General features: G+C 34.6%; 1 protein-coding gene across 1 annotated transcript; it reads right to left on the bottom strand.

Moving 5' to 3' along the window:
* Nucleotides 1-1,757: 1,757 nt before the first annotated feature.
* LOC127800431 (sister chromatid cohesion 1 protein 2-like) lies at nucleotides 1,758-10,604 on the bottom strand. The gene is made up of 18 exons (XM_052335031.1): nucleotides 10,306-10,604; nucleotides 8,142-8,403; nucleotides 7,933-8,031; nucleotides 7,724-7,822; nucleotides 7,517-7,615; nucleotides 7,308-7,406; nucleotides 7,100-7,198; nucleotides 6,952-6,989; nucleotides 6,829-6,872; nucleotides 5,973-6,037; nucleotides 5,475-5,884; nucleotides 5,089-5,200; nucleotides 4,021-4,157; nucleotides 3,708-3,949; nucleotides 2,738-2,774; nucleotides 2,559-2,580; nucleotides 2,324-2,456; nucleotides 1,758-1,985 (listed from the first exon to the last, which is right to left on the bottom strand). The coding sequence occupies exons 1-18, from the start codon at nucleotides 10,427-10,429 to the stop codon at nucleotides 1,866-1,868; spliced, it is 2,241 nt and encodes a 746-aa protein (XP_052190991.1). The 5' UTR covers nucleotides 10,430-10,604; the 3' UTR covers nucleotides 1,758-1,865.
* Nucleotides 10,605-12,702: the final 2,098 nt, after the last annotated feature.

The following is a 12,702-nucleotide window of genomic DNA, read 5'->3' on the forward strand; positions in this document are numbered from 1 at the left end:
CTAATAACCCTACATAACTCTTCCCAAGACCCAGACTAACTGCAACAAAGTTAATATATAAGCTTAGCAACAAAAAATCAGCTCATAGGTCTATCATTGCAAATTGTCCTAATGTGAGTGAAAAAATTGACAGATGCTAGGGACATGCTCTGTAACTAGACAATTAATATGTGTCACAATCTCAGGGGTAGGAGGGGAATACTAATAAATTACAGTTGTAATAATCATAATTGTAATAGTCAATTATATTTGTAACAGTTAGTTAGATAGTAGTTATTGTAATAATTAGTTATATTTGTAAGACAGTTATTAGTTATATTTGTAATAGTTAAACAATTAAGGAGAAGGCTATATATGTAACTTAAGGCGACGGCCCAGCTGGACAAAGGCGACGGTTATGGTAGAGTAGAGCTTCGGAATAGATGATGGGAGAAGAGAGCTTTGAGGGCATTTTGGTATTTTTATCGCTCAACGCAATAGCGTTTTTTGGCAAAGCTGGGGGGTACTAGCTTTTGCTAAACGCTATTACAACAGCGTATAAGTGAGGTAGTTTTTACACTTATTATTGATCCCAAACACTTAAGCATCAAACGCTATACAGCTTATTAGCTGCAAAATAGCTTATACGTGGTCAAACCGCTAAGCCAAACAGCCTCTCAGATTGATGTTAACCGAGTCAATCGAGAGGCAACTAATAGAGAAAAGTTCATTGAAATCGGGAACCCATCGGAGTTCGCCGCGTTTCGGAGCGGTCCGACTGTCAGAAAGCTTCAAGAAGTTGACCGAGCAAAAGCAAAGCTCTCTTTTATCATGTCCCTAGAGGTTAAAAATAGCCAAGAAATTTTATTATAATTTGAGATAAAGGAAAATTTGTAATAATTTAGATAAGGGCAAATTTTATTATTATAGATTTTGCCTATTCAATCACATTTTATTATTATAGATTTCACCTTGCAACCTAATGATCGTTGGGTTAATTTGGTATATTCTTGTGTAGTTGATTTCAATTATCGAAAATAAATAAATGGAGAGAGAGAAGAAAATACGAAAAAATAATTACTTTATATTGAATAAGAGTAGAGACAAGTAATGGTGATGGACATGATAGCAATAGTTGCACACTAATGACGAGACCAAAGATAGTTGGGTTACAAGATAATTGGAGAAAAAAAACTAAAAACAAAGTACTAGAAAATAGCAATTTCATCGTCAAAGAGAAAAAGATAAAACTTTTTAAATATAAAAGGATATTTTAATCATTTATAAATGTTTAACTAAAATTAACTAATGACAAATAAAATTACAACGTAACGTAAGATTTCAAAAATAATTGTTTATATTTTCTCAAAAATTAACGATAATAAATATCAAGAATATTATACATAATTCTTTCTTATTCAAACTTAAATAAAATTTAAAAGAAAAATCAAGATATTTAACATTTTTTAAAATTTTCAAATAAGATACATTTATTACAAGTTATAAACAGTTACATAAATTAGTAAGATATCTAAAAGGATTATTTATTCATCATCAAACAATAAAAATATCTAAAACTTAAAATGCTATATATCGAAAACACATGATAAGAAGATCTTAAACTAACAAACTATAGATTCACACCTCGAAAAAAGCAACCTTCACACAAAAAGCAAGCCCCTCCTAATGCTCATAAAATTAGGAGTTTCACACACTGCAAATGGGGTTTTGAAAATGTTCATCATCCCCATGAAAGCCAACTGAAAGAGGATAGGCAATCTTTAGGCCATGATTTTAACAAGCGCATAACATCTATTCATATATACATCAGATACTTCTAGTAATTTCAATATAACTGTTGGAGGCCCAAAGCTTTGGATTGGATCCTAACTAGGATTAACTACATCAGCCTCACAAGCCTGCTTCAACTTGGGGGTTTCCTGTACAAGTATGTCATTGAAGGGTTCTTCTTGCTTCACATCAATATAACCCCCAGATTTCAAAACCTGCAAATGCATGGTAAAATAAGAAATTGAAAGTGATGGTTTAGAAATTAACCAAAAGGCTAACATGGGTTCTTCGCGAAGAAGAGGACAGTTATAGGGCCATTGTGCTTGATAAAACTTGTCGAGGTGATGAAACATAACCAGTGTATATCTTTTTGATGGGAGGCTGATTTGATCACCAGAAGACCAGAAAGATTTTCAAGACCACAATGTTGTACATGACAAGAGGGTGAGTTTTGGTAGCAATGCTAAAGTTGTTCATCTGTGACCAAAAGTTGCACTTCTTGTGCAGCACAAGTTTGGTATTGGAAGTAAATAATTGAAGGAAAATGGCATACCAGTATTTCATAGAATAGCCTGGCGCTTTCACCCTTGGTTTTCTGTTTCAGTAGCCGCGACAAACTAACTTCCTCGTCCTGTCCTTGTTTCTTTTGATTTTGGCAGCTTCTGTCGAGATGCAGTGCTACTGTTCTGTTCACAAGTTAACCAATAGTTTAAAGTTTTGCAATCAAATTCAAACTGTGAGCTTAATTTGAGGTCATTTCACAAGCGCTATGAACATTATTAACTAACCTGGTTCGGGCCGACCAACCATCTACAACCAAGATAAACACAAAATCAGGTGAATGCCACATTAAGCAGACAGAAGCAAACACGAGATTGACAAAAATTACTCTCCAAAACATTTTTTATTTTCCTGAATAATATCAAACAGAAGTATAAGAATGGAATCAATATGGAACTGTCCTTACTCATTATCAGGTCAACACTTTCACGTGAATCTATCTCCTGTACGAGGAATTAACAACATTTTATCATCAAGACTTGCCAAGTAAAATGAATTAGAAAAAAATTGTAGAAATTAAACAATCCAGCCATCAAAAAGCAGATTACAGAAGTACCACTAACGATAACAATGGGCATGGAAGTTTAGAATGCTGAATCGATCCAGTGCTGTTACACATTGGCCACAAAGGATCAACGAAATCTTCCATTTATCCATCATCTACTTCAGTATTATGTTTTTTCTAATGACAAAGGATAATAGGGGAAAACCATAAACTGACCCACACCACAGGTGTCAGCCACAATTTAACCACAACCCACCAAGGAGGCTAGGAATTGGATCATGACCTGTGTGAGTAAACCTTAGAACACTAGGCCAACTACCTCAACAGTTTATTTCTATGTTTTTAGTACCTCATAGAAATAAAAGTCACATCTTCTGGGTATTTTAACTTGAGAAAGGAAAAAGTTGTGGTTCAAAAGGTTATACCAGCCAAAACTACTTGAATATTCATGTTATAGACCAGGAAATTCTGGGGCAACCAACTAAAAAGGTGTCCCTAGTGCATGAGGCTCCTTACTTTGTGAGGGTCAAGAGACAGTTGTAGGTGTATTGGTATGCAGCCTTCCCCTTAGCATTTTCGAAAATAAGTTGTTTCTATAATTCAAACCCAAGATGAGATAAGATGGGGAAAGGAAATGGAAGATTATTGCAACAACCACAGTAATAGTAAATAATAAGTAATATAATAGTTTCCAACCCATATTTCTCATAAAACCACAGCATCCATTTCCATGAACACTGTACCACTGCTAGTAGGCCATGAATTGGATCTGCAGCATTCTTAGGGAACCATAAGAACCATCAGCACTCCCTTTTGTTTTTTAACTCAGTCCAAGTTGAAACCACTGGTTCTACAGAAAAGATGAAATTACCTCTATCAGGCAGGCATCAATTTCTTCATCCCCAATTAAGTTTCCTGCTCCATTGGAGTTGTATGACGTTAAAGAAGTTGAGCAGGTAAGAGGGGTTGAAGGAGCATTATCAGCATCATCTGGAGTCTGAACTGTTGGGGATCCACACATATCTATTTTTTCAGAAGCTTCCACAATTTCAACTGCCTCTGAGATCTTTAGTTTCTTCCAGCAGAAACGAGATATGTGCTCTGACGCAACACCTGCAGGGGGTTATCATTAGTAACAATATCACATTTGTGGCACAAAATGTCAGAGAAGAAATAGAACTCACAAGGAATAGAAGGCTCCATGAAAGTGCCAGCCAGATGAGAAATTTTGTGGGCTCTCCAGGCTTCAAGAGCAGTATGAGGAACTTTTCTTCGTTTACGAACCAAGCCACCTGAGTCTTCAATCCTGTCCTTCAGTACCCTGTAAAAAGGAAGAGATGAAATTCCACAAAGCAAATTTTTTCTGCTAATGATGGTCCATTTCAAGTTAAGTATGTTTGATAGTGATTATAGACATCTCTTAGGAATATTGACATATTTTCAATTTCAGATTCCAAACTACCAGGAATTAGAACCTATTCCACATTAGGTTCAAGTCCTCACAAGGTTTGGTGATTCAGTCCTCGTGCTAAGATATAAAAAAGAACCAAATTGAAACTGATATTTGACTGCTTGTAGGAAATCCCTACCAAAAACTGCACTGAAAATTTTTGGCCTCACCTTGCTTGACTGTAAAACCTCAGATATTCTGGTAATTGGGTGACCCAAACCTCTATGGTGTGTTTTCCTTTTGAGTCAAGTTCCTCCACCATTATTTATGGTCCTATCACCTCCTTCAAACTAAGTCAAAGTACCCAAATACCTTAGATTTCCAAATAAACCCTATTTGACCCCTGTACATTGCTAACATCAAGAAATGAAATAATTGAGAATCTTGAGTAATGGGCAAAGCTGCTAAAGTAGCTAAAGTAGTGATGAATCCTGTCAATAAAATGGGTCCTATAGAAAGTCCATCTCTTCCTAATCTCCAGTGGAAATAAAAAAACTGATCCATTTATAAATGATTTTGAATTTAGCAACAACTGCAGTCCAACAAAAAGTTCACCATCATCATGTGAGCTAACTTCCTGGTCATAGGAGAAATTTCATTTTCATTGTGAAGTTGGATTATAATTGAACATGAACAACCTTCATTTACGTGAAGAGCACCCAAACATGTTAGAAGACAACAATAACCATATAAGATTATTACTTTCCACAATTCACTGTTAATTGAATGATATACCACTGGAACTAACAATTAAAATACCATAAAAACCATTCTGAAAAGATTCAAACTTCTTCTCACATACTTGTTAGACAAGATGACGACATTGTCAAACAACCGTTTTCTCTTCCTTGAAGTACTAGCTTTTTCCTTAGTAGCTGGAGTTTGAAAACACATAAACTCTGGTGCAGTAGCAGCTATCAAAGGAAGAATTATACGTCAACTTTCTAAATATCAATGTCTATCAGAACCTGCTATCAGAAATATTACACATACATTCTGCAAAACATTAAACAACCTGAAAAACAATGTGAATTTTTAGAACAGATGAAAACCAGCTATTTGGTCCATCTGAAGCTGGTGTATGTTCAACCAGCCTTCATAAAATAGAAAGATTCTCGATTTTCATTTTCAAAGAGTACGTCATTCCATGAACGAAGAGCATAAATCTAGTTTTCAGTTAGCATATACCTGAACTGGCTGGGCCCTTGGACCCATGTATTAAATCAATGGCAGTGAATGAAAACTGATCTTTAGTAGTAATGTGACACTTTCCATAACCTGATGGAGTCAATTTTGGGAACTTTTCCTGCTCTACATTCATATGTACTTCAGCCAAAGATATAACAGATTCCTGGGGTTCCTTCTCAGCCCTAGTAACATCTTCTGTTTCAGGATTTATCTGCTCTCTGTCAGCATTAAACTCGTCAAGTATCCTAACATGGCCTGCTTCTTCCTCAACCTCAGTGGAGGAAGTAGGATCAAGGCATTCTTCCAGGTAGGAATCATTGCATCGTAGTTTCTCAATGCTTGCTTCTGAGCTGCTTAAACTATGAGATGAAATTGCCACCACATTGTTCTCCATGTAAGGTGAAAGAACACTGAACAGAGATGCAAAGTGTAACGTCATCCGGCATGAAGAAATATATCCACAGCAATTTCATAAAGAAAAGGATTTTGTGTACATACTCATTAACGGGAGTGTGAGCTTCAGAGTACATTGTAAAATGAGCAGCATTGTCCTCAGAATGATTCTTCAATTTTCAAAAGGGAAATTGTGAGTATTCAATGATACATAATTACATGAGGTAACAAAAATTCTAAAAGAACAAGAACTAGTTAAGAACCCTCAAAATGTTTGTGGATCTTATGTACTGCCTCCAAAAACCCCTTTTCCCTCTAGATATATATACACACACATATCTATACCCATGTATATATTTTGTATATATATATATATATAGAGAGAGAGAGAGAGAGAGAAACTGGATTCAAATCCAATTTAATGAGGTTCCATTGGTCCAGAGCCATAGTCAGATCCAAGTCAAGTTCAAATATTCCATATCGGTTCACTAATACTTACCCGACAAAGCGATAGTTGAATATTGACTTTCTAAAGAACTACTTATTTATAAGGTCCTATATAAGAATATCCATAACCAGAAAACCCAAAAAGACATGTAATGTTATAATTCAATTCACTGTGGTCTCAGACCAGCCAACATGATCAGAACAGAGTCTGAGAAAAATCAAATCAAATCAAATCATGAGAGGTCAATTGAAGAATAAATAGCACGCTAATGGGCTCCAGAAGTCAAAAGGAATTTCATAACCTGTTACATTTAATTTAAAAGTACGCATACAACTGACCCTCAAAGTGGTGACCCTTGTGCAATGGTGTTGAATCATCTTTATTGAATTTGGTTGCCACTGCTAATTTTTATTTAATTCTTTTCTAAAGAGAATAAATAAAGAACATAAAATTTGGTAATTTGTATGACACTTGCATGGGCAGTAAAGGCATCAAAGTGAAAACAAGTCATACCTTATCAAATGAATAATGTCCAATGACCTCATTTTCCCTCACATCTGTTTATAAAAAGGTAAAATTATGTAAAAAGGCACCAAGTCAATAAGCTTAGGAAGAAACTTAATCTAATGTCAATACCTGTGAGGATGATATCTCTATCAGACCTTATATCAGCACTGTAAAAATAAGTAAATAAAGTTAAACAATAAGAAGTAGTTCAGAGTTAGTAGCAGGAGAGACACAAAACTTAAAACTCTTAGATTGATAATCGGTATATTCAGCTTACCTGTTCTTATCTCCCAAGATCTGCAGATCAAAGGCATCAAGTTCAAATCTGTTCGGTTGGGTGATAGAACAAGGTGTAAATGGAGTAGCAATGTCAGCACTGTAAAAATAAGTAAATAAAGTTAAACAATAAGAGGTGGTTCAGAGTTAGTAGCAGGAGTGACACAAAACTTAAAACTCTTAGATTGATAATCGGTACATTCAGCTACCTGCTCTTATCTCCCAAGATCTGTAGATCAAAGGCATCAAGTTCAAATCTGTTTGGTTGGGTGATAGAACAAGGTGTAAATGGAGTAGCAATGTCAACACTGTAAAAATAAGTAAATAAAGTTAAACAATCAGAAGTGGTTCAGAGTTAGTAGCAGGAGAGACACAAAACTTAAAACTCTTAGATTGATAATCAGTATATTCAGCTTACTTGCTCTTATCTCCCAAGATCTGCAGATCAAAGGCATCAAGTTCAAATCTGTTCGGTTGGGTGATAGAACAAGGTGTAAATGGAGTAGCAATGTCAGCACTGTAAAAATAAGTAAATAAAGTTAAACAATAAGAGGTGGTTCAGAGTTGGTAGCGGGAGAGACAAAACTTAAAACTCTTAGATTGATAATCGGTATATTCAGCTTACCTGCTCTTATCTCCCAAGATCTGCAGATCAAAGGCATCAAGTTCAAATCTGTTTGGTTGGGTGATAGAATAAGGTGTAAATGGAGTAGCAATGTCAGCACTGTAAAAATAAGTAAATAAAGTTAAACAATAAGAGGTGGTTCAGAGTTAGTAGCAGGAGAGGCACAAAACTTAAAACTCTTAGATTGACAATCAGTATATTCAGCTTACCTGCTCTTATCTCCCAAGATCTGCAGATCAAAGGCATCAAGTTCAAATCTGTTTGGTTGGGTGATAGAACAAGGTGTAAATGGAGTAGCAATGTCAGCACTGTAAAAATAAGTAAATAAAGTTAAACAATAAGAGGTGGTTCAGGGTTAGTAGCAGGAGAGACACAAAACTTAAAACTCTTAGATTGATAATCAGCATATTCAGCTTACCTGCTCTTATCTCCCAAGATCTGCAGATCAAAGGCATCAAGTTCAAATCTTTTTGGTCGGGTGATAGAACGAGGTACAAATGGAGTAGCAATGTCTTTGGCAGCATTCTTTTGGCCTTCAAAGTCATTAATTTTAAGCAACGCATGATGGCAATCATCAAGTAGATACTTGACTTTCTTCGAGTATATCCTCGCAATGCCAAGGAGAAGGTAGCCTAGTACTCTATATGGAACATCAGGAAATTCTTCTTTCAATATCTCATCTGTAACAAGAAACAAGACTATTAAGGCCATTGAAAAGCTTGACATGTCAGAAATTAGATGGCAACAAATAACTGTTTTCCAAACTAAACACTAGAACTAACTCAAAAAATACAAACTCCATCCTTGAACATGTTATAACTGGAGTTTTTCATAAAAGCACTGACTTCCAACAAATTATTTAGGAAACTACTTAACATTCCAACCTATTTTGAAATCTACTAGAAACTATTCCATATCACCACGATGCTGACTGGACGCACATGAAAAGGGGGGACTGACTTGGTGCAAGTAACACCCGCTGATCCAGCCTGCGGTTATTGCGACACATCAAATTGAACGGGGCACTGACTTGGTGCAAGTAACACCCGCTGATCCAGCCAGCGGGTGTTGCGACACATCAAATTGATGGTAGTGGCAGCCTTCTACCATTACCATCAAACTAATAATATTTATTAAACATGTAAATAAAATGTAATACATAATATAATTGTGTAATGTGTATTACTTTAAATATAACTAATTAATTATTATTAGTTTTATTAAGAATAATATTATATGTCTATTCTACTACACAAGCAAGTATCAGATTTGGTGTTATGAACCATTGTTGGGTTTTTGATTTCCTAAAACTCTCTTTATATATTTTACTTAAAAAATGCAACAACAAAATAAAACATTTCCTAACTTAAACCTATGAGCTCCAAATCACAATAGAGCAAGAGTAACCAACCATTGCACTAAGACTCATTTTCATTTAAAAAAGTTATAGCAAAGAAAACATGATGCGAAACCTTTAAACATAATATGGGATATAATGGCCTTACAGAACATATAGATCTAGATAGAGATGGTTGAAAAACTAGCATTCATGTTGTAAGGAAATTCTATATCTGCTTTGGGGAACATCCATTTCCTAAATATGCCAAATCAAGAGTTTACCATTCTCTCCAAAAGATCTCAAAGAAGTCTTGATTTTTGGACTACTCACAATTGGCAGTAAGAAATCAACCTGTGGATTTTCCTTAATCACAAAAACTATCACTGTGGTGTGGTGTAACCTAAGCACAATGTATGCCATAAATTAACTGACGCAATTGGACCAATCAAATATTATGAAAACATAGTTACAAGAGTGAAGTAGCTTCCAACTTTTTCCTAGTTTCTAGAACTCATAACCTTAAGTTTGAACACGCATTCTCTCTCTCTCTCTCTCCCCAGAACCCATAAGACGCTGCTACCATGCTTGATGAACGCAATCACCATTTGGCTAAAAACCACCACAAAAAAAAAGCAAATCTTCTTGATTTCACACTTGAATAATCTAAGAACTTCACATTTCTCTCTCTAATCCAAGTTGTCTTCTTTCTATGGTTCTGCAACCCTGCTTGCCTAAGTATGTGATATATATGTGTGTGTGTGTGTGTGTGTGCGTGTGTGCACAAAACAGAGCACACATTGTTATTCATTCTTTAGCCTACAACAATCTTCTCAAAATTTCAAGCATACCTTTCACATATTACAAAATTGGAATACAACAAGCCTAAAACGCAAGTTCTGTTTACAAATTTGCCAGAAATAAAAATCCTAACCCGATAAATGGACAACACGACTTATCCGACTAACCAAACCGAGTTTGTGCATATTTAATCATAATACATTCATGGAATCCCATTTTCCCTATGATTCGTTTATTTGACATTAGGGTAGCTTCAATGGTTTCATTCCAAATTGTGTAAAAAAGACAACTTGCTATCTTATACTTTCACCCAAATCAAAGCCAGCCTTCCTCGTTTATTTTCTTTTCTTTTTCTCGCTTGAAGCTTTCCAAGGCTGGAAAAGCAATTTGAAAGTCCTAATGAAAAGATGCAGACAGAAAGAAAGAGCGAGATTGGAGGACTGACCGACGCAAGAAGAGATATCGGTCTCAGCAACTTCGTTTTTCTTCAAGCGTTTAGGAAAGTGAGCAGCCACCCATATCCTTCTCAAAGGCCCCTTTCTATACAGCAGAGACTGTGAGTCGAACATCTCTCTCTCTCCCTGACGCTCTCTCTAGCTCGCTCTGTGTATGCGTGTGTGTGTGTGTGTATATATATATATATATATGTTTCCATATACGCCGCATTTCTCAACGTTGGAAACAAAACTACTACTGCAGAGAAGAAACGGTCGACACGAGAGAAGAGTGTCGGGGAAGCTTCAAATGACGATAATGTCCTTCCTTTAAATATTATTATTATTATTTTCCATTTATGCAGTTAACTCAAATTCATTTGTCTAATTCAAATTTAAAACCAACAAGAGCATGAGTATAATTAATCAGAAAAGCATAGTGAGAATAGCTAGTACTTATTAAAATATAAAATATAATAATCACAACGTCGCTCTTATAAGGTAAATAATGAAGATACTCTTGTCATTTTATATATTGACGTTAATTTTTTAATTTGACAATTATCATTATGAACTTATGAGATGATACCCGTTCTATTTGATAATATATAATTTTTAAATGTGAAAATAAATATGACTTAAGGTAGAATTATTCACATCTAGCTCACAAATTAAGAGAAACACACACAAAACATTAGTAATCTATTTTGATTTTTGATGATGGTTTTTTGGACCGACCACAACGTGCCATTTCTGTCAATGGACCTCGGGAATTGGACCTCGGACTTGGCGATGTCTGATCTCGGTGATAGGACCTGCATGACAACGGAGTGGTGGGGTTAAGGTCCCCCGGGGTGGACTTCGACGCTCAAATCAATAGAATAAATACAAGTAGTAATAACTGTGAGAGCTGTAGAGCTTAACCATACCTGGTAAGAACTCTTGTCTTTTATATATATACCCGTTATAGTGTACCCAAAATAAACCCGTGATGAGCGGGTGGGGCACGACTCTCGAGGATCTCGGTCAAGTTGGAACGGGTCTTGCAGCCCGGCCTGGATTTTTCGACCTCCGCTCCGGATTGTAGACTTGCCACGTGTTAGTCTCTCAAGCGATCCACGTGGCGAGTAAGACTATTGCCGCGTAGGGGTATTTTGGTAATTTTAGGTGGTGCTACATCAATTTTAATATTTAATTTAATGATCTAATAAAAAAATATATCCATTGAAATAAAAGAAAATAGTAAAAAGCCATTCGATAATCATACAAATTAATTAATTAAAAAATTCAAACAACTGAAAAAAATACAGTAAAGTAGAAGAAGTACCATTAGATCATCATATTCGTTCAAGAAAAAATAAATAAGTATCAATTTTTTCTTATAACGAACAAATTCTTGAATCTAAACATACAAACTATTTTTAGCACACCAAAAATTAAATTTTCATCGAGACATAGTCAAAGTCTCTAAACAAATCTAAAGATACAAACTAGTTATTTGAAAGCTTTTTCAAGCAAATGCGCATTTCCAACTTTTTTTTTTGGATAGAATCTCACTCAAACTATTTGTAGTCTCAATAAAAAATATAGTTTTGAAAAACTCTTGAAAATTTTTCGTTATTTGACTCGCACTTTAAAAATTTTATTTGTCTAATTTCAAAATTCTTACTCTTGAGTACATAATCTCAACTACATCAGTTCATAATATATAAGCGGTAACTCTAGTTGTTGAGGTAATTTTTTTTAATTTAATTATATTGAGATATGAAATTGAGAAATTATTTGATATATTTTGTTTTGTTATTTTTTTAATTTAAGAGAATGTATTTTATGAATTAATATAGAATATGAAATCATTTTTAACTTATAAAAATATTTAATTATTTTAAATATATATTATTTAAAATAAAAAGGAGAAATATTTTTTAAAAATGAAAATAGAAATTACATGGAAACGGAATTCACCATTTCCTTTTAGGGGGCAACACGTAATTTGATACGTGTCCTTGTCCGGTTACTTGAGCGGGAATGTAAGGAAGGAACATTCTGATAAAGTGACGCGCCAAATGTCAATCTCCCTCCTCCTGCCACGTGTGGACAACTGAAAGCAGTCAGAATTTCCAGATATTATTATTATTATTTTTTTTAGATTAAACATGACTTTAAAAATGTTAAAACTTTCCTTTAATTTATTTAAAATTTTAATTTTAGTAACTTACCACTCATAATTCATCATTAGTAATACTTTAATATCATTAAGCTTCAGTGAATAATTTTGCCTTTTCATTAACTTCTTATTATAAACTATTGGAAGATAGTTGGTTAATATTAGAAGTATACAAAAAGTTAGTTTAATTATTAAATTAATTAAAATTTATTAACTAATTAAATCAAATTGAAGAGTAAAA

Source organism: Diospyros lotus, chromosome 4 (genome assembly GCF_014633365.1).
Source record: "Diospyros lotus cultivar Yz01 chromosome 4, ASM1463336v1, whole genome shotgun sequence".
Lineage (NCBI taxonomy): Eukaryota > Viridiplantae > Streptophyta > Magnoliopsida > Ericales > Ebenaceae > Diospyros > Diospyros lotus.

Coding starts and splice junctions, on each gene's coding strand:
- LOC127800431 (XM_052335031.1), bottom strand. CDS start 10,429: ATGTTCGACTCACAGTCTCTGCTGTATAGAAAGGGGCCTTTGAGAAGG. Junction 7,616..7,723: donor ATCTTGGGAGATAAGAGCAG/GTAAGCTGAATA, acceptor TTATTTTTACAG/TGCTGACATTGCTACTCCAT. Junction 7,407..7,516: donor ATCTTGGGAGATAAGAGCAA/GTAAGCTGAATA, acceptor TTATTTTTACAG/TGTTGACATTGCTACTCCAT.